The sequence below is a fragment of the Thalassophryne amazonica genome, chromosome 10 (assembly GCF_902500255.1).
Source record: "Thalassophryne amazonica chromosome 10, fThaAma1.1, whole genome shotgun sequence".
Classification (NCBI taxonomy): domain Eukaryota; kingdom Metazoa; phylum Chordata; class Actinopteri; order Batrachoidiformes; family Batrachoididae; genus Thalassophryne; species Thalassophryne amazonica.
In genome coordinates this window covers 4,289,709-4,313,455 of record NC_047112.1, presented here as the reverse complement: position 1 = coordinate 4,313,455, position 23,747 = coordinate 4,289,709, and the positions used below count along the sequence as shown (strand labels likewise).

Below are 23,747 nucleotides of genomic sequence, written 5' to 3'. Positions count from 1 at the left end.
TCATCCAGCCTTTTCTCTCGCTCATTTTTTTCATTCATCAGCTCTTCAAAATATTCCCTCCACCTTCTCAGCACACACTCCTCACTTGTCAGCACATTACCATGTGCATCTTTTACCACCCTAACCTGCTGCACATCCTTTCCAGCTCTATCCCTTTGTCTGGTCAATCGGTACAAGTCCTTTTCTCCTTCCTTACTATTCAACATATTCTAAAGCTCGCAATATGCCTTTTCCTTCACTTTGCCAATTCTCTTTTCACCTTACGCCACATCTCCTTGTACTCCTGTGTACTTTCTTTATCATTCCGACTATCCCATAACTTTTTCACCAACCTCTTTCGCCTTATGCTTTCCTGGACCTCTTCATTCCACCACCAAGTCTCCTTGTCTTCCTTCCACTGTCCAGATGTCATACCCAGTACTGTCCTAGCTGTCTCCCTCACGACATCTGCAGTACTTTTCCAGATGTCCAAAATTGCTTCCCCTCCAACCAGTGTTTCTCTCACCTGCTCGCTAAATTTCACACAACAGTCTTCCTCCTTCAGCTTCCACCATCTGATCCTTTGTTGAACTCTCACTCTCTTCTTCTTCTTTACCTCTAAAGTCATCCTACAAACAACCATCCTATGCTGTGTAATGACACTCTCTGCTGCCACCACCTTACAGTCTCTGATTTCTTTTAGCTTGCACCTTCTATAAAGAATGTAGTCCACCTGTGTGCACTTTCCTCCACTTTTATATGTTACCCTGTGCTCCTCCCTTTTCTTAAAGTAGGTATTCACCACAGCCATTTCCATTCTGAAGGCAGAGCCTTCAGCTTTCAGGCTCCTCTCCTGTAGAACCAGCTCCCAATTCGGATCAGGGAGACAGACACCCTCTCTACTTTCAAGATTAGGCTTAAAACTTTCCTTTTTGCTAAAGCTTGTAGTTAGGGCTGGATCAGGTGACCCTGAACCATCCCTTAGTTATGCTGCTATAGACTTAGACTGCTGCGGGGTTTCCCATGATGCACTGAGTGTTTCTTTCTCTTTTTGCTCTGTATGCACCACTCTGCATTTAATCATTAGTGATTGATCTCTGCTCCCCTCCACAGCATGTCTTTTTCCTGATTCTCTCCCCTCAGCCCCAACCAGTCCCAGCAGAAGACTGCCCCTCCCTGAGCCTCGTTCTGCTGGAGGTTTCTTCCTGTTAAAAGGGAGTTTTTCCTTCCCACTGTCGCCAAATGCTTGCTCACAGGGGGTTGTTTTGACCGTTGGGGTTTTTCTGTAATTATTGTATGACTTTTACCTTACAATATAAAGCACCTTGTGGCAACTGTTAATGGATTTAATGGATTTTTTTCCTTTATGTCAGAGTGGAGAGAGATGCTGTGCATCTCTGTTCTGATCTGCTTTCAGTGAGCGCTGAAAGTAGCTGACTGTTGATCGCTGCTGTTTGCGGCAGAGATGAAGAAAATGAGAAATACATTTCTTATTTCTTTAATTATTTGCTTGCAAAATAAAACAAAAGTATGACACTATAAGCTTGAAACTGGTACATTTATCAGCAACATTTCAGTTCATTTTTTGGAAAATCCGTGCCGGGTGGTAGAGGAAATTTGAACCCGAGAGCAGGGAGGAAATTTGCAGTACTGGGCGGTACCACCTGGTGTTTAGCTAAGTAGTGTAGTAGTGTGAGCATGCGTGTTGGTTGGGGCATGCAATAGCACATTTCATATAGTACTGAAATTGCACGCTAAAAAGAACTATTGCACAGTGAATTAGACTGCTGGGGGGTTCCCATGATGCACTGAGTGTTTCTTTCTCTTTTTGCTCTGTATGCACCACTCTGCATTTAATCATTAGTGATTGATCTCTGCTGCCCTCCACAGCATGTCTTTTTCCTGGTTCTCTCCCTCAGCCCCAACCAGTCCCAGCAGAAGACTGCCCCTCCCTGAGCCTGGTTCTGCTGGAGGTTTCTTCCTGTGAAAAGGGAGTTTTTCCTTCCCACTGTCGCCAAGTGCTTGCTCACAGGGGGTGGTTTTGACCGTTGGGGTTTTACATAATTATTGTATGGCCTTGCCTTACAATATAAGGCGCCTTGGGGCAACTGTTTGTTGTGATTTGGCGCTATATAAAAAAAAATTGATTGATTGATTGATTGATTGAATGAAACAGAATGGCAAATGGTACAAATAATCCATATCACGTGACATACAAGCCACCAATCAAATGGCTCCACTCTGCTGTTATATAAAAGTCATTATATAACAGCTGAATAGATCCTTGTCATTTGATTGGTGCTTTGTATGCCACATGACATGGATTAATCCATCCCATTTGTGTTGCATTGCATTTAGAGTGTGGTGTGGTTCCATTTAGAGTGCAAATTTGGTTCCATACGTTTGGTACCATTGCACTCAGCACACACACACGCGCATGTCTTCGTGCACGCACACACACGTGGTCGTATGTGCACATGTACGCGTGATCGTGCACGTCCTCATTCATGCACACACGTGATCGCGCACGCACATGTGCGCCCCACACATGCGCGTGCACACAACATGTGTGCTTGCACACACAAAACAAATCCACTGTGCTGTCTGGGGGCTGTTAGCAGGAAGAGAGAAGAAAAGCTGGACTCATTTCTGAAGTGATTTTTTTTTTCGCTGCACTGAGGACGTACACAGTCGACCGACCCGGTTGCGTGTGTGTGCGTGCACGCGTGGGGGACAACGACATGATGATTTGATTGAGCTAAGTGGTGCTGCCTGTAACCTACACACACACACACACACACACACACACACACACACACACACACACACACACACACACACACACACACACACACACACACACACACACACACACACACACACAATCCACTCTGCTGTAAGCCGCTTGGACGCATGAAACGCTGTGATTTTTGGCTGGATTAAGGAACTACACAAAGTCTCTTTTTTTTATGGAAGTCCTAAGTCAGTGCACAGCATCACTGGACTACAATGGAACACCAAAATTTAAGTCCCTTTTCTGTTTATAAATTAATACAATATCAATTGACAAGGATCTATTTTAGCCATTATATAAAACAAATAATGAATGTTTTTACATTCTTTCAATGGAATGAATATTTAATTCAGTTGAATGGTTTGTTCCAGCTTTCACCTCATGAAATATTCATACCATTGAACTCATAAATCTTATTTGTATATTAATTCATATACCTACCTCATGTACAACTTCAGTCTGTTTGTGTTTCTCCTTTGCACACATTTTTAGTGCACATTTTATTTTATTTGCACATTGTTACTGTGAATTATTTAGTCAGTGTTTACTGTATATTTATATATGCTCATACAGAGAGAGTACAGTTCAAACCAGAGTCAGATTCCTTGTATTCTTGTAGATACTTGGTGAATAAAGGCTTTTCTGATTCTGTTTTGGGGTCATCGCAGTCCTCAGACCATAACACTGAGCTCTGGAGTTGCCCTGTCATCTTGGTTGGAAAGTCTGATTTCGTACCGCTATTAATGCACTTGTACCACTTGCATTATTCTACCAAGAAAATATTTGAACCAAAATTAATCTGCAAAATATCCATTAGAAACCTGTGTCAGAGACACTGCAGACAGACAGGTTTTAGACATTCTGTCACAATGTCTGCTGGTTCTGGGGTTTTTATTAATTTCTGTGTCACGCCTGTTCTCTGTGTCTGCTGTCTGTTTCACTTCCATGTTTGACATTTAGGGCTTTCTGTGTTATCATAGACCTTGGGTTATTTCTAGTATCCATGGCTTCTCAGATTATTTTCTCAATAAGTTTTTTTGTTATTTCTTAGTGTATATTTTATCTGGTCTGTTTCTCACCTACCTTCTGGCTTGTCCAGCTTTTCCCATCTGGCCTCTTGTTTCACGTATGCTGTCCACTCTGCTTCTTTCCCTATTTCATGCCTCTTGTTTAAGCTGTCATGTATTTTCAGAATGCGTTTCGTTTTTCTGATTATTTTATTTTTGTGTTCTTGCCAGTTTTTATTTCTTTGTTAGTTCAGTTAGGTGTTGTGAACTAGTCACTCTGTGTGAGTGCATGTGGGCGTGTCCCAGCTGTCAGCAGCATGACTGGTGATTGCGTCTGTCTTCCTCTTCCTTCTGTGTGAATCTTGTGTGCATGTGTGTGTGTGTGTGTGTGTGTGTGTGATCGAGTGGTCTCGTTGTCTGGGTTCTTACTGTCTGTTTCGGGGTTCGCATTCACGCCCGCTGTTAGGGTAACACTTCACAGTGAGGCGTGGTTATGTGACATCTGCAGGGAGAGTTGCACACTCTCAGGAGCGCCACTAGCTTAGCTTATGACAAGCTAAAAGTGGACGCTCTCATTTTGGCCGAACTTCTAGCCAGTTTCTGGGTATTCTGTGTTAGTACGCGCCTGCGGATGTGCGTATTGGCGCAAGTAAAGAATTTGATTTGATTTGATTCTGCAATATAGTTACATAAGTATAAATAAAAATACTGCAGAGGATAACACAAGAAAGCTTATTTAAATTGTGGTCCTCAAAAAAAAAAAAAAAAGAATAAAAAAGGAAGTAAGCTGTAATTGCAACTAAGCACTTTCATTCAACGTTAGGTAAACCTCACAGAACATTTTATAAGCAATTCAGTAGCAGTTTTACTAACCCTCCATCTTGGATCTCTTCCTCCATTTTTCCTCTCCGCCGCCTCGAGTTCTTCCTAAGTCCAACCTTTCTAGCAGCACCATCTGGTAGTGTAAAATATAAACTACATAAGACTGAACACAACACCAGATAATTGTGATATATTCCTGTGAGATCAAATCAAATCAAATCAATTTTATTTATATAGCGCCAAATCACAACAAACAGTTGCACCAAGACGCTTTATATTGTAAGACAAGGCCATACAATAATTATGTAAAAACCCCAACGGTCAAAACAACCCCCTGTGAGCAAGCACTTGGCGACAGTGGGAAGGAAAAATTCCCTTTTAACAGGAAGAAACCTCCAGCAGAACCAGGCTCAGGGCGGGGCAGTCTTCTGCTGGGACTGGTTGGGGCTGAGGGAGAGAACCAGGAAAAAGACTAGGAACTACAAGTAAGCCTGCAGTCTGAGAGCGAAGCGCTCTATTGGGGTGATATGGTACTATGAGGTCCCTAAGATAAGAAGGGACCTGATTATTCAAAACCTTATAAGTAAGAAGAAGAATTTTAAATTCTATTCTAGAATTAACAGGAAGCCAATGAAGAGAGGCCAATATGGGTGAGATATGCTCTCTCCTTCTAGTCCCTGTCAGTACTCTAGCTGCAGCATTTTGAATTAACTGAAGGCTTTTCAGGGAACTTTTAGGACAACCTGATAATAATGAATTACAATAGTCCAGCCTAGAGGAAATAAATGCATGAATTAGTTTTTCAGCATCACTCTGAGACAATACCTTTCTAATTTTAGAGATATTGCGCAAATGCAAAAAAGCAGTCCTACATATTTGTTTAATATGCGCATTGAATGACATATCCTGATCAAAAATGACTCCAAGATTTCTCACAGTATTACTAGAGGTCTAGGTAATGCCATCCAGAGTAAGGATCTGGTTAGACACCATGTTTCTAAGATTTGTGGGGCCAAGTACAATAACTTCAGTTTTATCTGAGTTTAAAAGCAGGAAATTAGAGGTCATCCATGTCTTTATGTCTGTAAGACAATCCTGCAGTTTAGCTAATTGGTGTGTGTCCTCTGGCTTCATGGATATATAAAGCTGGGTATCATCTGCGTAACAATGAAAATTTAAGCAATGCCATCTAATAATACTGCCTAAGGGAAGCATGTATAAAGTGAATAAAATTGGTCCTAGCACAGAACCTTGTGGAACTCCATAATTAACTTTAGTCTGTGAAGAAGATTCCCCATTTACATGAACACATTGTAATCTATTAGATAAATATGATTCAAACAACCGCAGCGCAGTGCCTTTAATACCTATGGCATGCTCTAATCTCTGTAATAAAATTTTATGGTCAACAGTATCAAAAGCAGCACTGAGGTCTAACAGAACAAGCACAGAGATGAGTCCACTGTCCGAGGCCATAAGAAGATCATTTGTAACCTTCACTAATGCTGTTTCTGTACTATGATGAATTCTAAAACCTGACTGAAACTCTTCAAATAGACCATTCCTCTGCAGATGATCAGTTAGCTGTTTTACAACTACCCTTTCAAGAATTTTTGAGAGAAAAGGAAGGTTGGAGATTGACCTATAATTAGCTAAGATAGCTGGGTCAAGTGATGGCTTTTTAAGTAATGGTTTAATTACTGCCACCTTAAAAGCCTGTGGTACATAGCCAACTAATAAAGATAGATTGATCATATTTAAGATCGAAGCATTAAATAATGGTAGGGCTTCCTTGAGCAGCCTGGTAGGAATGGGGTCTAATAGACATGTTGATGGTTTGGAGGAAGTAACTAATGAAAATAATTCAGACAGAACAATCGGAGAGAAAGAGTCTAACCAAATACCGGCATCACTGAAAGCAGCCAAAGATAACGATACGTCTTTGGGATGGTTATGAGTAATTTTTTCTCTAATAGTTAAAATTTTATTAGCAAAGAAAGTCATGAAGTCATTACTAGTTAAAGTTAAAGTTACTCGGCTCAATAGAGCTCTGACTCTGTCAGCCTGGCTACAGTGCTGAAAAGAAACCTGGGGTTGTTCTTATTTTCTTTCTTTCTTTCTTTCTTTCTTTAATATTTATTTCATTCATTTAAAAGAAAAACAGAAAAGCAAAAAACAAAAGCACCACAATACCAGAATGAAAAGGAGCAGAAAGAAGAACAAGTCTTATGATTTCTGCCCCTTTTAACAATACAATCTTTCAATATACAGCATCATAGTCAACATTATTTAACAGATTGCATTTCTTTAACTTGTCACATACCACTGACCCATTTCATAATTATGACCATTAATTAATAGATTACATCACTGACAGGTTACATTTAAACTTAAGACACTCCAAACATTATTAACAGTTTACTTTTTTTTTTTTTTTTGACTTTCTTGCAGCCCACTGACTTACTTCATAGTTTCATACTTACTTAATACATCTAATTTAATATGTTTTTTAAATAATTTAAGCGACCTTAATTCTTTAATTTCTTTATTAAGATTGTTCCATAATTTGACACCATTTACTGCAATACTCCTTTCCTTTACTTTGGTTCTAAATCTTGGTTTTTTAAAGACTTCTATTCCTTTCAATTTATAACTACTTACTCTTTTTTCAAACATATTTTGAATGTTTGTTGGTAAAGTATTTTTATTAACTTGGTACATCGTTTGTAATATTTTCAAATCAACTAAATCATGAAATTTAAGTACCCTATACTTAATAAACAATGGATTAGATGAATCTCTAAAACCACTGTTACTAATCACTTTTAAAGCTCTTTTCTGCAAAATAAATAAAGGTTGTATATAGGTTGTATATGTTGATCCCCAGATTTCTACACAGTAAGTTAAATATGGGACAATCAATGAATTGTACAATGTTAATAAACCATAACTATTTAATGAATATTTTACTTTATGAAAAACAGCAATGGCTTTCGCTATTTTTCCTTTTATGTAATTTATGTGTGACTTCCATGTAAGATCTTCATCAATCATGACTCCTAAAAATTTCATTTCTTTTACCCTTTGTATATCCATTCCATCTATTTGTAATGACACATTATTTTCTTTCGCTCTATCATTAAACAATATGAAATTTGTCTTATTAATATTTAGTGACAATCTGTTTATATCAAACCAATGTTTAACTTTTTCCAACTCTGTATTTATCACTTGTGCTACTTCCTGTATATCTGATCCAGAGTAAAACAGCGTTGTATCATCAGCAAATAAAATGCTGCCAAGCACATTGGATACATTCACAAAATCATTGATATACAAAATAAACAGTTTGGGTCCAAGTACCGATCCTTGTGGTACTCCATAAATAATGTTACACAATTCTGATTTGGTATTATTTATCTGAACAAACTGTTTTCTATTTTCTAAGTAGCTTTTTACCCACTGATGTGCAACACCTCTTATTCCATATTGTTGTAACTTGTGGAGCAATCTTGAGTGGTCTATAACATCAAAAGCCTTTTTCAGGTCAATAAAAATACTTACAAAATAATCCTTATTATCTATTGTTGTTGATATTTTCTCTATTAGTTCCATAATTGCCATAGCTGTCGAATGTTTTGTTCTGAATCCATACTGAGCATTATTTAAAATATGATGTTTCTCAATAAATTTATCCAATCTTGTTACAAAAACTTTTTCCATAATTTTAGAAAACTGTGGAAGCAATGATACTGGCCTGTAATTAGAAAAATTATGTTTGTCTCCATTTTTATATAATGGGACTACCTTAGCAATTTTCATTTAATCTGGAAAAACCCCAGTTGACAGAGACAGATTACAAATATAAGTAAATGGTTCAATAACAATTTCTATTATACTTTTTACAGTCATCATGTCTAAATCTTCATGGTCAGTTGATCTTTTGCTTACACAGTTTTTTACAATATTTCTTATTTCATCTTTTTCCACATTGTCCAGGAAAATACTATTGACCGTATTTACCAATGTACATAATTTATCTTCTATTATTGGTTTATTTCCCACCAGACTTGACCCTACATTTGAAAAATAATCATTAAACCCATTTGCAACTTCTTTTATATCATATATCTCTTTATTTTCCTTAAAGTAATTTGGAATAGTTTCTTTCGTTCCATCACCATCAATCACACTTTTTATAATTCCCCATGTTACCCTCATATTATCTTTACTCTTATTTAGTTTTTCACTGTAATAATCTTTTTTTGTTTCCTAATTATTGTTAATAGTTTATTTTTATATTTTTTGTATTTATGTTCTGATTCCTTTGTTTGCAATTTTAAAAAGCACCTGTATAAATAGTTTTTCTTTGCACAAGCATTTTTTATTCCCTTTGTCAGCCATGGTTTATTTACTCTTTTCTTACTAATTTCAATTAATTTACAATTTTTATTGTATGATTTCATCAATATTTTCATAAATGAGTTATATGCTACATTAACATCACTGACATAAACTTCTTCCCAGTTTTGATTTTTAAGGTCATATTTTAATGCCTCTAAGGCTTTTACTGACTTATCTCTTTTAAAGTTTATATCAGTTTTTTTGTTGTACCTATTTTTATATTTAAATATTGAAAAAATTGGTAAATGGTCGCTAATATCTGTCATGAAGATCCCATTCTTGATAATTTCATCTGTTCTGTTTGTAAATATATTATCAATTACCGTTGCACTTTGCGATGTAATTCTGGTTGGTTTTGTTATCAAGGGGAATAACCCCAAACTATACATTGTATTCACAAAATCACTTAATCTTTGGCAGCTGGAGCTTTCTATGTTAATATTAAAGTCCCCACACATAAAAAGCGTTTTGTTTTTAATTTGATGGAATAATTCAATTATTTTATCTGTAAATTTCACAACACAAGAATCTGGTGCTCTGTATACACAACTAACTAAAATATTCTTAGATGTTTCATGTACAAGTTCCACTGTTACAATTTCTATGACATCATTCATAATTGTCATTTCTTCAACAATTGTACACATCAGATCTGTTTTTGTATACAGAGCAATACCACCGCCTTTTTTATATCTTCTGTTTACAAAATACAGCTCATATCCCTCCATTTGAACTTCATCCATGAGATCATCTTTAAGCCAAGATTCAGTGATTGCAACAATACTAAATCTATTTTTAAACTGATTTAAATAATCTTTTATTTGTGACATTTTACAATACAAGCTTCGACTGTTTATATGTATGAGTGACAGGGTATCTTCTGCAATTTTTTCACTATTCAGCTGTTCTACTGTATAATACTCACAACCAATCGTTTTTAAGTCAAATATACTTTCATCAATATTAGTGTCTATGTCATATATTTTATCCTCTGTTTCCATGTTTGATCTGATTTTTTGTTGGTCCAATTACCAACAGATGTTATATTTGATTGTCTATTCAGGTCTGTATTTCGTAAGGTCCTCCATGTTTTTGATTTGTATACCGTTTGTTCCTTCTTTCACTCTAATCCACACCCTACAATTCCAGACCCATGTAGCAACAATATGTTTCTGTTTTCTTAGTAGTCTTGCTTCCCTAGCAATATCTGCATTTTTTTTGTTAGATGCTCATTTATATAGACACTCGTTCCTTTCAAATTCTTTGCCTGTCTTAATAACTCATATTTATATTTTCTGCTTGTAAATCGTATAACAATGTTAGATAGTTTATTTTTTCTATCTTTAGTTGGAATAGTATAACAGTCTGATATTGTATCTTGATGGATGACAACACCTTTTTGATATAAAAAGTTTGTAACTTGTTGTTCCAATGATTGTCTTTCTTCAGGTGGTGCATTCTCCCCACTGGTTCCACCAGAATCCACCACCCTTGCATATGTCCGATGCCTTGTTTCTAGTCCAGATATTATAACGTCATCTTTTCTAGTAAATTGTTCAAGTTCATCTACACGTTGCTCAAGTTTCTTAATGATCTTGTCCTTCTCTTTAACCAGATTTTGGAGTTCTTTAATTTCCACCATCAGTTTGTCTAGATTAGACATGTCTTTTGATATATGGTTTAATGAGGTCTTTATCTCCTCTATATCTTCCTCGAGTTTATCTGTTTTCCTGGGTGGTGCCATGCCGACTGTCGTGGCTCAGTATGGCCACTATTGATTACAAAAACAATTCTCACCAGTAGCCTCCACCACCACAGGTCCGGTAGCCGCACCCCAACCCTCCCCGTTGCTAACCTCGTTCACAGCCGCCCCAGCCACGGTCGTAGCCGCCGCCAGCCCTGGATGTAGCCGCTGCTAGCCGCGGATGTAGCCGACGCCTCGGGCCTGGATGTATCGCCGCCACCGATGCCTCGGGCCTGAATGAACCGCCTCCACCGATGTCTCCGCTGCTAGCCTCAGACGTAGCCGCTGTTAACCTCGGATGTAGCCGACGCCTCGGGCCTGGATGTATCGCCGCCACCGATGCCTCGGCCTGGATGAACCGCCTCCACCGATGCCTCCGCCGCCAGCCACGGATGTAGCCGCTGCTAGCCTCGGATGTAGCCGCTGCTAGCCTCGAACGTAGCCGCTGCTAGCCTCGGACGTAGCCGCTGTTAGCCTCAGATCTAGCTGACACCTCGGGCCTGCTTTAAGCTTTTAAAGGTCTTGTTTCCTCTGAAGCTGTTGTTGAGAATATGCAGCAGCTCGTACAGAACTCGGACCTCGGTCTGAAGAAACTCACACCTCTGCTTACTCCAATCAGGAGTCACAGAGTGCTGGAGCCTGTCTCATCAGTCATGGGGTGAAACACGTCTCCCACTTCCAAACACAAAAACGTCATCAAAAAATGTTCTTCTTCTGATGAGTAGTAAGATGTCCTAGCTTTACGGAGGGCTTTTTTTTATAGAGCAACAGACTCTTTTTCCAGGCTAAGTGAAGATCTTCTAAATTAGTGAGACGCCATTTCCTCTCCAACTTACGGGTTATCTGCTTTAAGCTGCGAGTTTGTGAGTTATACCACGGAGAGATGATGAGTATATCTCATCTAAATTAATTCTAAAATTTACCATTAATAAAATTGTAAAGATAACTGAAGTTTTAAGAGTGGCCGTAAAAATATTTAAGAAACTTAAAGTTTATGAGCAACTTCACCTGTTATTGCTCAAGCACATTGTAAACATTGACACGATGGAGTTTGATGCTGAAGAGTTCAGAAAGATACTATTGGAATGTTTTGATGGCCATTTACAGTTGGTGATGAATGATTTGGGTGTTAACTTGGTGTTAAAGTCAGAACAAGAAGCTGCACTGAAAGAGATCAATCTGAGACAAAGAGACACATTCTGTGTGTTGTCGCTTCAACAACAGCGGCAAACTGAGCAGGGTGGAGAAAGTAGTCCGGCGAGCTCAATCTGTAGTCAAGCAACTATCCCACAATGCTAAAGCAGCAGAGATGTTGGTCCAATGAGAGCAGCACTCTGAGCAAGGTGGGTTAGGGTTGTTCTCCCCTCATGATGATCTTCCTGCTTTCATGTCTTTTATTTTTTCCATCATTGCAGTTATTGTATTTCTGTTGTATCAGTTCATTCTTGTTCTGGTTTTATTTTGTTCCACTCAGGCCATCTGCTTTTATTGTCTCATGTGCTTGCATTGATTTTTCTCACGTGCTTCTTTAGTTCCCGTCATTATTCACACCTGTATGCAATTTGTCGGTTATATACAGTCATGTCTTGATTTCTGCTTCTTGTTGGTCACTTGTATGTCATACCGTTGTTCTTCACCATGCGTTCTGTCAGCCTATGCTGGTTATTCTTCATTTTGTAAGTTACTTCACTGTCACCTTTTTGACACTCGCCTTTAGTTTTTTTCCTTTTTCTGGATTTTTGTCTTTTTGTTTGTCTAACTTTGTTCATGGACACCTATAGTATTTCTAGAGATTTTCTCCTTTGTAATTTTGATGTTCTGATTTACTGTGTTATTACCTTCTTTGGACTTACTACTCGTGTTTTGGCTACTTTGCAAGTTCCTGTCTTGAGTGGTATCAAGCCCTGACACATTCTTTCTGTACCTGGTTTTGCAGGTGAACACAGCAGGAGAAGGGAACACCGCAGGCCTCCAAGCTGGGATTGGAGTCTGAGCACTCAAAGTAGACATTACGGGACCAGTCCTTGAAGCTCTGCACACCACAGCATTGGAACTGCAAAACAGAATCAGGCTTTATTGTCATTACATGTTCTACATATACTGACAATATAACTCCTCTGTCACTGATGCAGAATATTCAAGAAAAAACATCAAACAGATAAATCAAATCAAATCAATTTTATTTATATAGCGCCAAATCACAACAAACAGTTGCCCCAAGGTGCTTTATATTGTAAGGCAAGGCCATACAATAATTACAGAAAAACCCCAACGGTCAAAACGACCCCCTGTGAGCAAGCACTTGGCGACAGTGGGAAGGAAAAACTCCCTTTTAACAGGAAGAAACCTCCAGCAGAACCAGGCTCAGGGAGGGGCAGTCTTCTGCTGGGACTGGTTGGGGCTGAGGGAGAGAACCAGGAAAAAGACATGCTGTGGAGGGGAGCAGAGATCAATCACTAATGATTAAATGCAGAGTGGTGCATACAGAGCAAAAAGAGAAAGAAACACTCAGTGCATCATGGGAACCCCCCAGCAGTCTAAGTCTATAGCAGCATAACTAAGGGATGGTTCAGGGTCACCTGATCCAGCACTAACTATAAGCTTTGGCAAAAAGGAAAGTTTTAAGTCTAATCTTAAAAGTAGAGAGGGTGTCTGTCTTCCTGATCCGAATTGGGAGCTGGTTCCACAGGAGAGGAGCCTGAAAGCTGAAGGCTCTGCCTCCCATTCTACTCTTACAAACCCTAGGAACTACAAGTAAGCCTGCAGTCTGAGAGCGAAGCGCTCTATTGGGGTGATATGGTACTATGAGGTCCCTAAGATAAGAAGGGACCTGATTATTCAAAACCTTATAAGTAAGAAGAAGAATTTTAAATTCTATTCTAGAATTAACAGGAAGCCAATGAAGAGAGGCCAATATGGGTGAGATATGCTCTCTCCTTCTAGTCCCTGTTAGCACTCTAGCTGCAGCATTTTGAATTAACTGAAGGCTTTTCAGGGAACTTTTAGGACAACCTGATAATAATGAATTACAATAGTCCAGCCTAGAGGAAATAAATGCATGAATTAGTTTTTCAGCATCACTCTGAGACAAGACCTTTCTAATTTTAGAGATATTGCGCAAATGCAAAAAAGCTGTTATGTGTCGGACGCAGCCCGGAGAACCGACCAGCGTTTGAAGGACCCAGTATGAAATAAGCAGAGCACGGTACAAAGGATAACTAAATTTAATGACATAACAGTGATGTGAAAAAATACAAACAAATAAGTGCGCGGTCTGGCGTGGTGGATTTGCGGTGCACTCCTAGCAGCACAAAACGGTCCGGAGCCAGAACCAGTTTGGACCCAAGGACCTCGCCGACACCCCCCAGGTGGCCGCGACAAACCGAGTCTGTGAAAGAAGAAATCATTATGTGAGTCCACACTCCACACACAGAGAGACCGCTCAAAGGTGTACAAACAGCAAACACTTCCTGGCTTAATTACTAATCAGCTTCCCACCCTGCAGGCATGGAACACCCAGTTCACAAAACTCCACCGCAGTGGAAGCTGATTAAAACGACTAACATACAGCTCAATATAATAAGGTGTGAGGGACACCACATTTACTGACTGTACAAATGTTAGTCACAAAACCTGACGTACCTCAGGAAGTGTGCTGATGAGCGTGAGACCTCACCCTCTCCTCTTTCACAGACCATGCATCAAACCTGGACGTTCTCTGCATCCACTGATGATGAGATGGCTCTCGAGACGACGATCTCACCCGTCTGGTCACAAGGTCGAGTCTCTGGCAAATACACACTGTATACTCCAGACTTAAATGCCACCATGTTCCAATCCGTGTAGATGCACCACAGCTGTGAGTCCTGACGAGCCGCACCTGATCAGCCTCAGGTGATCAGGGTGAGGTCCTGGTAACTCAGCTACACAGCCACTCAGTCCCAAATGCGCACCACCTGGGAGGAAAACCAAAAGACAGAAACAGAAGACAAACAAAAGCCAGCCAGGCACGCCAGCCACAACAAAAGCAGTCCTACATATTTGTTTAATATGCGCATTGAATGACATATCCTGATCAAAAATGACTCCAAGATTTCTCACAGTATTACTAGAGGTCAGGGTAATGCCATCCAGAGTAAGGATCTGGTTAGACACCATGTTTCTAAGATTTGTGGGGCCAAGTACAATAACTTCAGTTTTATCTGAGTTTAAAAGCAGGAAATTAGAGGTCATCCATGTCTTTATGTCTGTAAGACAATCCTGCAGTTTAGCTAATTGGTGTGTGTCCTCTGGCTTCATGGATAGATAAAGCTGGGTATCATCTGCGTAACAATGAAAATTTAAGCAATGCCGTCTAATAATACTGCCTAAAGGAAGCATGTACGAGGTCTGTCCATAAAGTATAGGTCCTTTAAATTTTTTTCGAAAACTATATGGATTTCATTCATATGTTTTAACGTCAGACATGCTTGAACCCTCGTGTGCATGCGTGAGTTTTTCCACGCCTGTCGGTGACGTCATTCGCCTGTGAGCACTCCTTGTGGGAGGAGTCGTCCAGCCCCTCGTCGGAATTCCTTTGTCTGAGAAGTTGCTGAGAGACTGGCGCTTTGTTTGATCAAAATTTTTTCTAAACCTGTGAGACACATCGAAGTGGACACGGTTCGAAAAATTAAGCTGGTTTTCAGTGAAAATTTTAACGTCTGATGAGAGATTTTGAGGTGATACTGTCACTTTAAGGACTTCCCACGGTGCGAGATGTCGCGCAGCGCTCTCAGCCGCCATCATCAGCCTGTTTCAAGCTGAAAACCTTCACATTTCAGGCTCTATTGATCCAGGACGTCGTGAGAGAACAGAGAAGTTTCAGAAGAAGTCGGTTTCAGCATTTTATCCGGATATTCCACTGTTAAAGGAGATTTTTTTAATGAAAGACGTGCGGACGGGTCCGCGCGTCGACGCGACGCTCCGCCACAGGAAAAACACCTCTGTTGAAAGCCTTAAGGACAAGTTGGAACATGTCCTGCTGTTAAACAATTTCTCATATACTCACTCCACTGAAAGCCATCAAAAGCCGCCTGGATTTTACAAATGGTTATCAACACAGAGGTGTTTTTCCTGTGCCGCCGCACCGCGTCCCGACGCGCGGACCCGTCCGCACGTCTTTCATTAAAAAAATCTCCTTTAACAGTGGAATATCCGGATAAAATGCTGAAACCGACTTCTTCTGAAATGTCTCTGTTCTCTCATGACGTCCTGGATCAATAGAGCCTGAAATGTGGAGGTTTTCAGCTTGAAACAGGCTGATGATGGCGCCTGAGAGCACTGCGCAACATCTCGCACCGTGGGAAGTCCTTAAAGCGACAGTATCACCTCAAAATCTCTCATCAGCCATTAAAATTTTCACTGAAAACCAGCTTAATTTTTCGAACCGTGTCCACTTCGATGTGTCTCACAGGTTTAGAAAACATTTTGATCAAACAAAGCGCCAGTCTCTCAGCAACTTCTCAGACAAAGGAATTCTGACGAGGGGCTGGACGACTCCTCCCACAAGGAGTGCTCACAGGCGAATGACGTCACCAACAGGCGTGGAAAAACTCACGCATGCGCACGAGGGTTCAAGCATGTCTGACGTAAAAACATATGAATGAAATCCATATAGTTTTTGAAAAAAATAAAAAGGACCTATACTTTATGGACAGACCTCGTATAAAGTGAATAAAATTGGTCCTAGCACAGAACCTTGTGGAACTCCATAATTAACCTTAGTCTGTGAAGAAGACTCCCCATTTACATGAACAAATTGTAATCTATTAGATAAATATGATTCAAACCACCGCAGCGCAGTGCCTTTAATACTGTAAGAGTGTTCCATGATGCATAACACAAAATGGCTGACACACATCCAAAATGTCCTTGTATTTTGCAAAACTATCAGATCCTTTTACGGCTGTCTAACCGATAAAACCATATGATCTTATTATATATGTTTAATTGATACAACTAAAACATTCATGTCTATTTGGAAAAATAATCAGCATGATGGAACACTCTGTTTTTATTATGTGAAACTACACTACATACATAAACACATATTAAGATTTTTACATAACAACCATGAACACACCGCTCACTTTCACCACTTTGCAGCCAACTCACATAGACACTGATTCAAGCCAGGTTCAGGACCACCCATATGGGGGTGGCTTAGGCTGATTATAAAAGTTAGAGAACAAAGAAAGTCTGGGTTCTTTCTTCCTGGTGTTTGCATGCAGCCAGGTCAAGATCCCAGAGCTGAGATAACTCTGTACCGGTGCAACAACTCTTTTCAATACAACATCTAAACTTTGAAGTCTGTTTCCTGTCCATTTCTTTTTGGAGGTCTCACCGTGATAAAAGAACCTAACAGAAATGGTGTTTCCGCCCGGTTAACAGTGAGACTTGGTGAATTCTGAGGCCTACTTACCGATTCGGGACGGCTGATTCTTCCACACTGAACTTCGTGGCCACATTTCAGGGTAAGCAGAAACCTTTTCTAAATTTCTGCCCAGCTCAGGCTCGTACATTGTTCAGTGTTGAACGGATCTGTGGTCATGATTCTGGTATGATAAATTGATGGACGGATGTTGAATTAATATTGTTGGCCGGAGTTTTTGCACTGAGAAGGAGTTATCGAAAACCAGCTGGCGTGCTGCGGGTTTCAAGTCCTTGTTTCGGTATCTGCAAATACGCAACAAAAAAGGGTTAAAGGACCGGCGAAGGCTGGATTCCATCTACAAAAAATGGGAATTCCCGCTTTCGCTAAAGAAAGCAAGGTTAGAGTCCTGGAGAGAGAAGAATTTCCCTCACAAAAAAGGGAGATTCCTGCTTTTTCTAAATTCTACTGGGTTTAAGTCCCAAAGGGGGAGGTCGGTGCGCCATCAACCAACCCTTTTAAACGTGAGAGCTATTGGCCCCCTTGCAGACGGCGTTTCTGCTAAAAGGTCAGCCGGTGTTCTGATTTTTATTGTTGTAAATTTTGTATATAATGGGTTTGAGTCCCAGAAAGGGGGGCTGGCGCACCCCTCCCTTTCTAAAGTAATGACTGGGTTCAAGTCCCTAAGGGGGAGGTTGGTGCGTCATCGGCCTCCTCACTTAAAACGTGAGGGCTATTGGCTCCCTTGCAGATGGCGTTTCTGCTAAAAGGCCAACCGGTGTCCTGATTTTTATTGTTGTAAATTTTGTATATAATGGGTTAGAGTCCCTGAAAGGGGGGTTGACGCACCCCTCCCTTTCTAAAGTTGAGGAAAATTGGCTTCCTTGGAGACGGCATTTCTCCTAAACTGCCAACCGGTGTCCTGATAACATGCTAAATGTTTGTCTGTCGAATGAGTGAAGCCGGCGAGTATGTTTCTTTGTTCAAGTGAGTGCAGCCATATTGTGTTTCTTTGTTTGCTAACTGAGTGTGGCCATGTTGTATTTTCCTTTGTCTTGTCCACATGCATGGGAGGTTGAGTGTGTTCTTTGTCCACTGAGTGAGTGTGGCCATGTGGTATTTCTTTTGTTTTGTCTGTGTGCATGGGGGAAGTTTCAGAACAGCAGGGGAGGAGAAGTAACTGACGAGCTACAATTACCAGTTATAAACTGCTGAAATCCTCATTTTTCTGACTATTTGTTTTTGGGGGACATTTTTGGCCAGGAATTGGTACAGAGGTATTAAGACAATGAATGCGGGTTAATTTGTTGTGGAATGTGAGTGTGATTCTGTCTTTGTTTGTCTTTGACCAGTTGCGTGCGCACCATTAGCTAACCGATAGCAGCTAATTGGCTAACTGGTCTTAAATAACTAATGCGGTTTTACATCCAATGATATAACTCCACATAAATCAAGCGGATAGCCTATCGGACGGAAACAAAAGTGTCCGCTTGACATATGTTAAATAATTAAATTTGGTACGACAATGCGTAGCTAACGTTGCTTTAGCCTAGCTTTCACTAACACTTACGAGCATAGCCGATTACCCGTTGTTTTCGGTGAGATGTCCGTTGGATGTGTGCGGGAGAATGGAAGTGATTAAGCAACACTAGTCCATATGGTCCAAAACTGATTAAAACAGGTTTTTCATGTTTATTCTTTTTGTTTTCTCTCTGAATGTAGACAAGGAACTGCGTAAGATATCTTCCTTGCCTTTTTAACTCTGACTTTCGTGTGAGCTACTGCCATCTGCCGGCAAGGTAAGTAGATCTTATCATTAGATTTGAGGAAAAAGGTAAGGACACACTTCTTGGTTTCCGGCTGGGTGATAAAAATTGAAATTTAGAAGGTTGAAATTAAAAATAATAATAATACAAAATATAAGATCTATAGTATATATATATATATATATATATATATATATATATATATATATATATATATATATATATAGATAGATAGATATATAGACAGACAGACAGACAGACAGACAGACAGACAGACAGACAGATAGATAGATAGATAGATAGATAGATAGATAGATAGATAGATAGATAGATAGATAGATAGATAGATAGATAGATAGATAGATAGATAGATATGTGTGTGTATGTGAATTATATATATTTAAATTAAATAAATAACAATAATTAAAGGATGGCATTGGAAAAAAAGGAGAAAAATGACCAGTATGAGGAGCTCTTAAACCGAAGGTTGAAACAATGGTGTGGATTGCAGGAAGGGAGCACAGGGTGGATGATGATGAAAGTGGCCTGTACGCTGATTGAAACAGCATTAGCAAAAGAAGTGGGCCCTATCATTGAGGATATTAGAATTTGGTCAAATCAAGCACAGGCGGACGGCCTTTTCGGAACCTGGGATGAGCCATTTCCTCTGAAGGCAAGGTTGATTGAATATCACAAACAAACTCAACAAAAATTCATGAATGCAGCTGTACTACAGCCAAATCTATTTAGCAAATACAAACATCGCAAGGATGTGACGAAAAAGGACGAGCATCACAAATGGACAGGGCGAGTGAAAAGAGCTTGGAATCATATCACAACCCAGGCTCGAACTACTTTAAGGCCTACAGAAAAAAACACTGATAACAATTCTGACAAAAAACAAAATCTGGCCCCAAGGGGACTGTATCCCAGTCCTGAGATCACACACTCACCACCATATGCTCCTGAGCCACACAACATTACACTCACACCTGATGATTTGGCTCATCCCAGGGAGAAAAAGAGACAGATGATACAGGAAAGTCAGAACCAAATGACCTTGATGAAAATGACTGGTGTGATGGATACAGAGATCCCCGAATGTGACAATGAAGGACTGGCGGAGCTAAGGAAAGAGTGGGATGATATGAAGGCAGGATTTGAGAAAGCTAAAAAGGCTTTAGACCTTCTAAAAGAGGAAAGAATTAAAGAACAGGCAGTGGCAGAAGCTAGATTAATCAATTCAATCAATCAATTTTTTTTTTTTTATATAGCGCCAAATCACAACAAACAGTTGCCCCAAGGCGCTTTATATTGTAAGGCAAAAGCCATACAATAATTATGTAAAACCCCAACCCCAGATTAGCTGATCTGGAAGAACCGACAGAGACAGATGATCAATTAGGTGCACAGGGAAGCACGTATGAGAAAGACTCACTGTGGGAAGGGACCAAAAGCAGAGGGAAAGCACGAAAGGTGAAAATAAGGGAACCACTGTGCGATAAAAAGTCAACCCGTTACTCTTACACTCTTATGACAGGTACATTCCAGGGAGACAGCTCCAACACCACAGATGATGAAGAAGGAAGTGACCCAGATTATGGGACCACACGCTCCGGGCATAGTTGGCGAATGGGACACAACTCTGCTGCTAGAGGAGCTAGACCTAAGACCTTCTCCTCCCGAGCCAACTCTAAACAATTGCCAATGATCGTGAGAAGGGACGGTAATGGCGGAGCCACCCTGGAGTACAGGTGTCTTAAACTGCAAGACGCAGAGATCATGAGGAGCAAGTTGCCACCTGTAAAACAGGGTGGCCGACATTGGATTATTAAATTTGTATATCTGTTTGTGGGACAAACCCCAGCCTTAGGAGACTGCAGAATATGTTTGAGAGGGAGCTTAGGGCGCACTGAAATTCATGAGTTGGAACTTGAAGCAGGCACTGATGACTATGATGATGACACACCGTTGCAAGATGTAAGCCGAGAATTATGGAGAGCTCTGAGGCAACTGTACCCACCCACATTGAACAGCGAAAGCATGATGGCCTGTACCCTCAGAGGAGGGGAGGATGGTGACACCTATATAAGGCAGTGTAGAGAAACATGGGAGGGCCAGATGGGAGGTCCCTTGAACGCCCCCTGCATGATGTTATTTAGGAATGCGGTCGAGCAAAGTTGCCCCATCCCGGTAAAAACTCAGTTAGAAAACACTGTAGGATTACAAACCAAGGAAGATAGGGACTGGACCGCACATGTGATACATCACATTAATAACTACCAGAAATCACAAAAAGATAAAGGTGACGAATTAACTGACATACAGCTAAAACTGGCTAGGACACAACTGGAGGAAATAAAAAAGAAAAATAACAATGACAAAAAACAAACACAGTTAACACAAAAAGGAACTAGTGAGGGACCTGAAGTTAGTGTTCCTCCCATACAGGCTGTGCAGTACTCTCAACACCCCTTCCCAGGTCCTCCTCAACCACATTATCCATCTGCACTGAGCACAAGCTGTTTTATATGTGGATCTCCTAACCATTGGTCACGTAGATGCCCGTACAAATTCTACCCACAACAAGGAACCATGGAACCCAAAAGGGGAATAAGAAGGGGATCCATTACATTGAGACACTCTGCCAAGCCATCTCCCAGAAATAGGGCTAACCCACAAGGCGGGCGGGACCCCTGTAACTGGCCATATCAGCAGACCATCCCTCAAACACCACTCCAGACCCCTCAGCCTCCACCCGCACAACAACCACTAACGGTAGGACGGCCTGTACCTCAACAGGAGGCGACGCATATCCCCCCCAACTCCTATATGATGCCATAGGGAAGCCGAGATCCAATCCCAGATGAGGAAGAAATTTACCCTGAACCGATAATTAGCATGGAAGTGGGAGGTGCATGTTATGATTTCTTAGTGGATACTGGGGCAAGATACAGCACAATTGCATCTATTGACCTCCCACCCTCATCCAGTTACACCAAAGTGGTTGGATTTTCGGGACAAACTGAAAAATGTTATTTTTCATGCCCCTTACCATGTAAGCTAGCCGGTGACCACTTTGTACATTGTTTTCTTCTTCACCGGTCATGCCCCATCAATTTATGCACCAGGGATATTTTGATCGCGTTAAGGGCAACCTTAGTGTGTAAGCCCCATTCCACAGATGTTATCTTTCCCAATGGTCGCATATTACAGTGTCAAAGCAAGTCTGCGCAGAAACAGTTGATTCAGGCTACTCGACCTAAAGAAAATTATTCAGATGAGGGAGCAGTAGTCTGGTGGGGAAAACTGATACAACAAGAAGAAGCTCCTCTGCTCACCTATTTTGAACAGTGGAAGCCTTGATTGATGTCCTTGAGAGCCTGTGAGCCCCCTCAAGATCCCTACCACTGCACATATAACTACCTGCTGCTACCTGACGAGGAAGACCAGGCTGAAGTATACGATAAATTATGGGAACAGATGTTGCGTGAACAAGCAACCCGTGGGGAAGAATGGATAAACACTGATTACATCTATGCAGGAAAGGAGGGAGTGGCAGCGATGGCTACATTAAGTGATGATATGAGGATGCTGTATGGTTTGGGGGACAGTGCAGAGCCTCATGTGACCCTTTTAGTGGCCACCGGTGGCCAGGCGAGGAACCTGGGTCCCATGATCAAACGTGCAGTGGATAAAGCCAACCGATGGATCCCAGTTCAAGGGAAACACACCCTGGCCTATTATCATGAACTAGACATGTACCGCATACACGCTGTCCGAATGCAGGCTCCCCAAGAGTATGAGAAGAAACATTTGGCTCAAACCCATGGTCGAGAAAATACTGACTCCCCACAAGCACTACTGCAGCTAGGACAGGTACCAGAGGAACTCTGGGCCAAAGGACCCATGGATGTACGAAAATGCACATCCATAAACCCAATCAGACTGCAACTGAAACCAAACACAGCACCAATTTATGTAAGACAATACCCATTGTCAGTGGAGAAAATGGAGGGCATAAAAGGCACTATCTGTGGGTTGAAAGAAGCCGGAGTTCTAGTGGAATGTAGTTCCCCTTACAACACCCCTCTCAACCCAGTGGAAAAACCCGGCAGGGCCAACTATAGGCTGGTGCATGATTTGAGAAAGATTAATAAAGCCTTGGTGACCTCCTGTTACGACACCCCAAATCCTTATACAATGCTGGCCAATGTGGAAGCGAGATATAAATTGTTCACAGTGCTAGACTTATCTAATGCCTTCTTCTGTATACCTATAACTACAGATAGTCGGCCTTATTTCGCATTTACATATGGTGCAAAACAGTACACATACACCAGGTTGCCACAGGGACTCAGCGAAAGCCCATCGCTCTTTAATGTTGCAATGAGAAAACTTCTTCTGGAATTTGAACCCCAGCTATCAGACCAAGCCTGTGTGTTGCAAAATGTGGATGATGTTCTGATTGCAGGTACCTCAGAGGAGGTGACCACACAGATAACCATAACCTTCTTGACTTGGTTATGTTCGAAGGGCTTCAAGGTATCTAAGCAAAAATTGCAACTAGTAAGACAAAGAGTCACCTTTCTGGGGAGAGTGGTTTCAAACAAGGGTCTGAGAATGACTGCACAGCACAAAAATGCTATTTTAAACCATCCCAAACCTCACACAATTCGGGAAATGATGTCCTTTTTGGGACTGGCAAATTACAGCAAAAACTTCATCCCAAACTACACTGAAAGGGTAGCTCCCCTGAGAAAACTTATTAACAACGCAGGTAACACAGCCTATAAGGCTGATTTAGAATGGGACCAAGTCG

The 23,747-nt window shown here is 40.8% G+C and overlaps 1 protein-coding gene across 1 annotated transcript in view; it reads right to left on the bottom strand.

The window, feature by feature from the left end:
- LOC117519422 (tetraspanin-33-like) overlaps positions 1 to 22,034 on the bottom strand; it is a 32,234-nt gene extending 10,200 nt beyond the window's left edge. Inside the window, exons 1-2 of the mRNA XM_034180771.1 lie at positions 21,981 to 22,034; positions 12,675 to 12,803 (exon numbers count right to left, since the gene is read on the bottom strand). Coding sequence (XP_034036662.1) covers positions 12,675 to 12,803; positions 21,981 to 22,034 — 183 coding nt within the window. The remainder of the gene's footprint in view (positions 1 to 12,674; positions 12,804 to 21,980) is intronic.
- Positions 22,035 to 23,747: the final 1,713 nt, after the last annotated feature.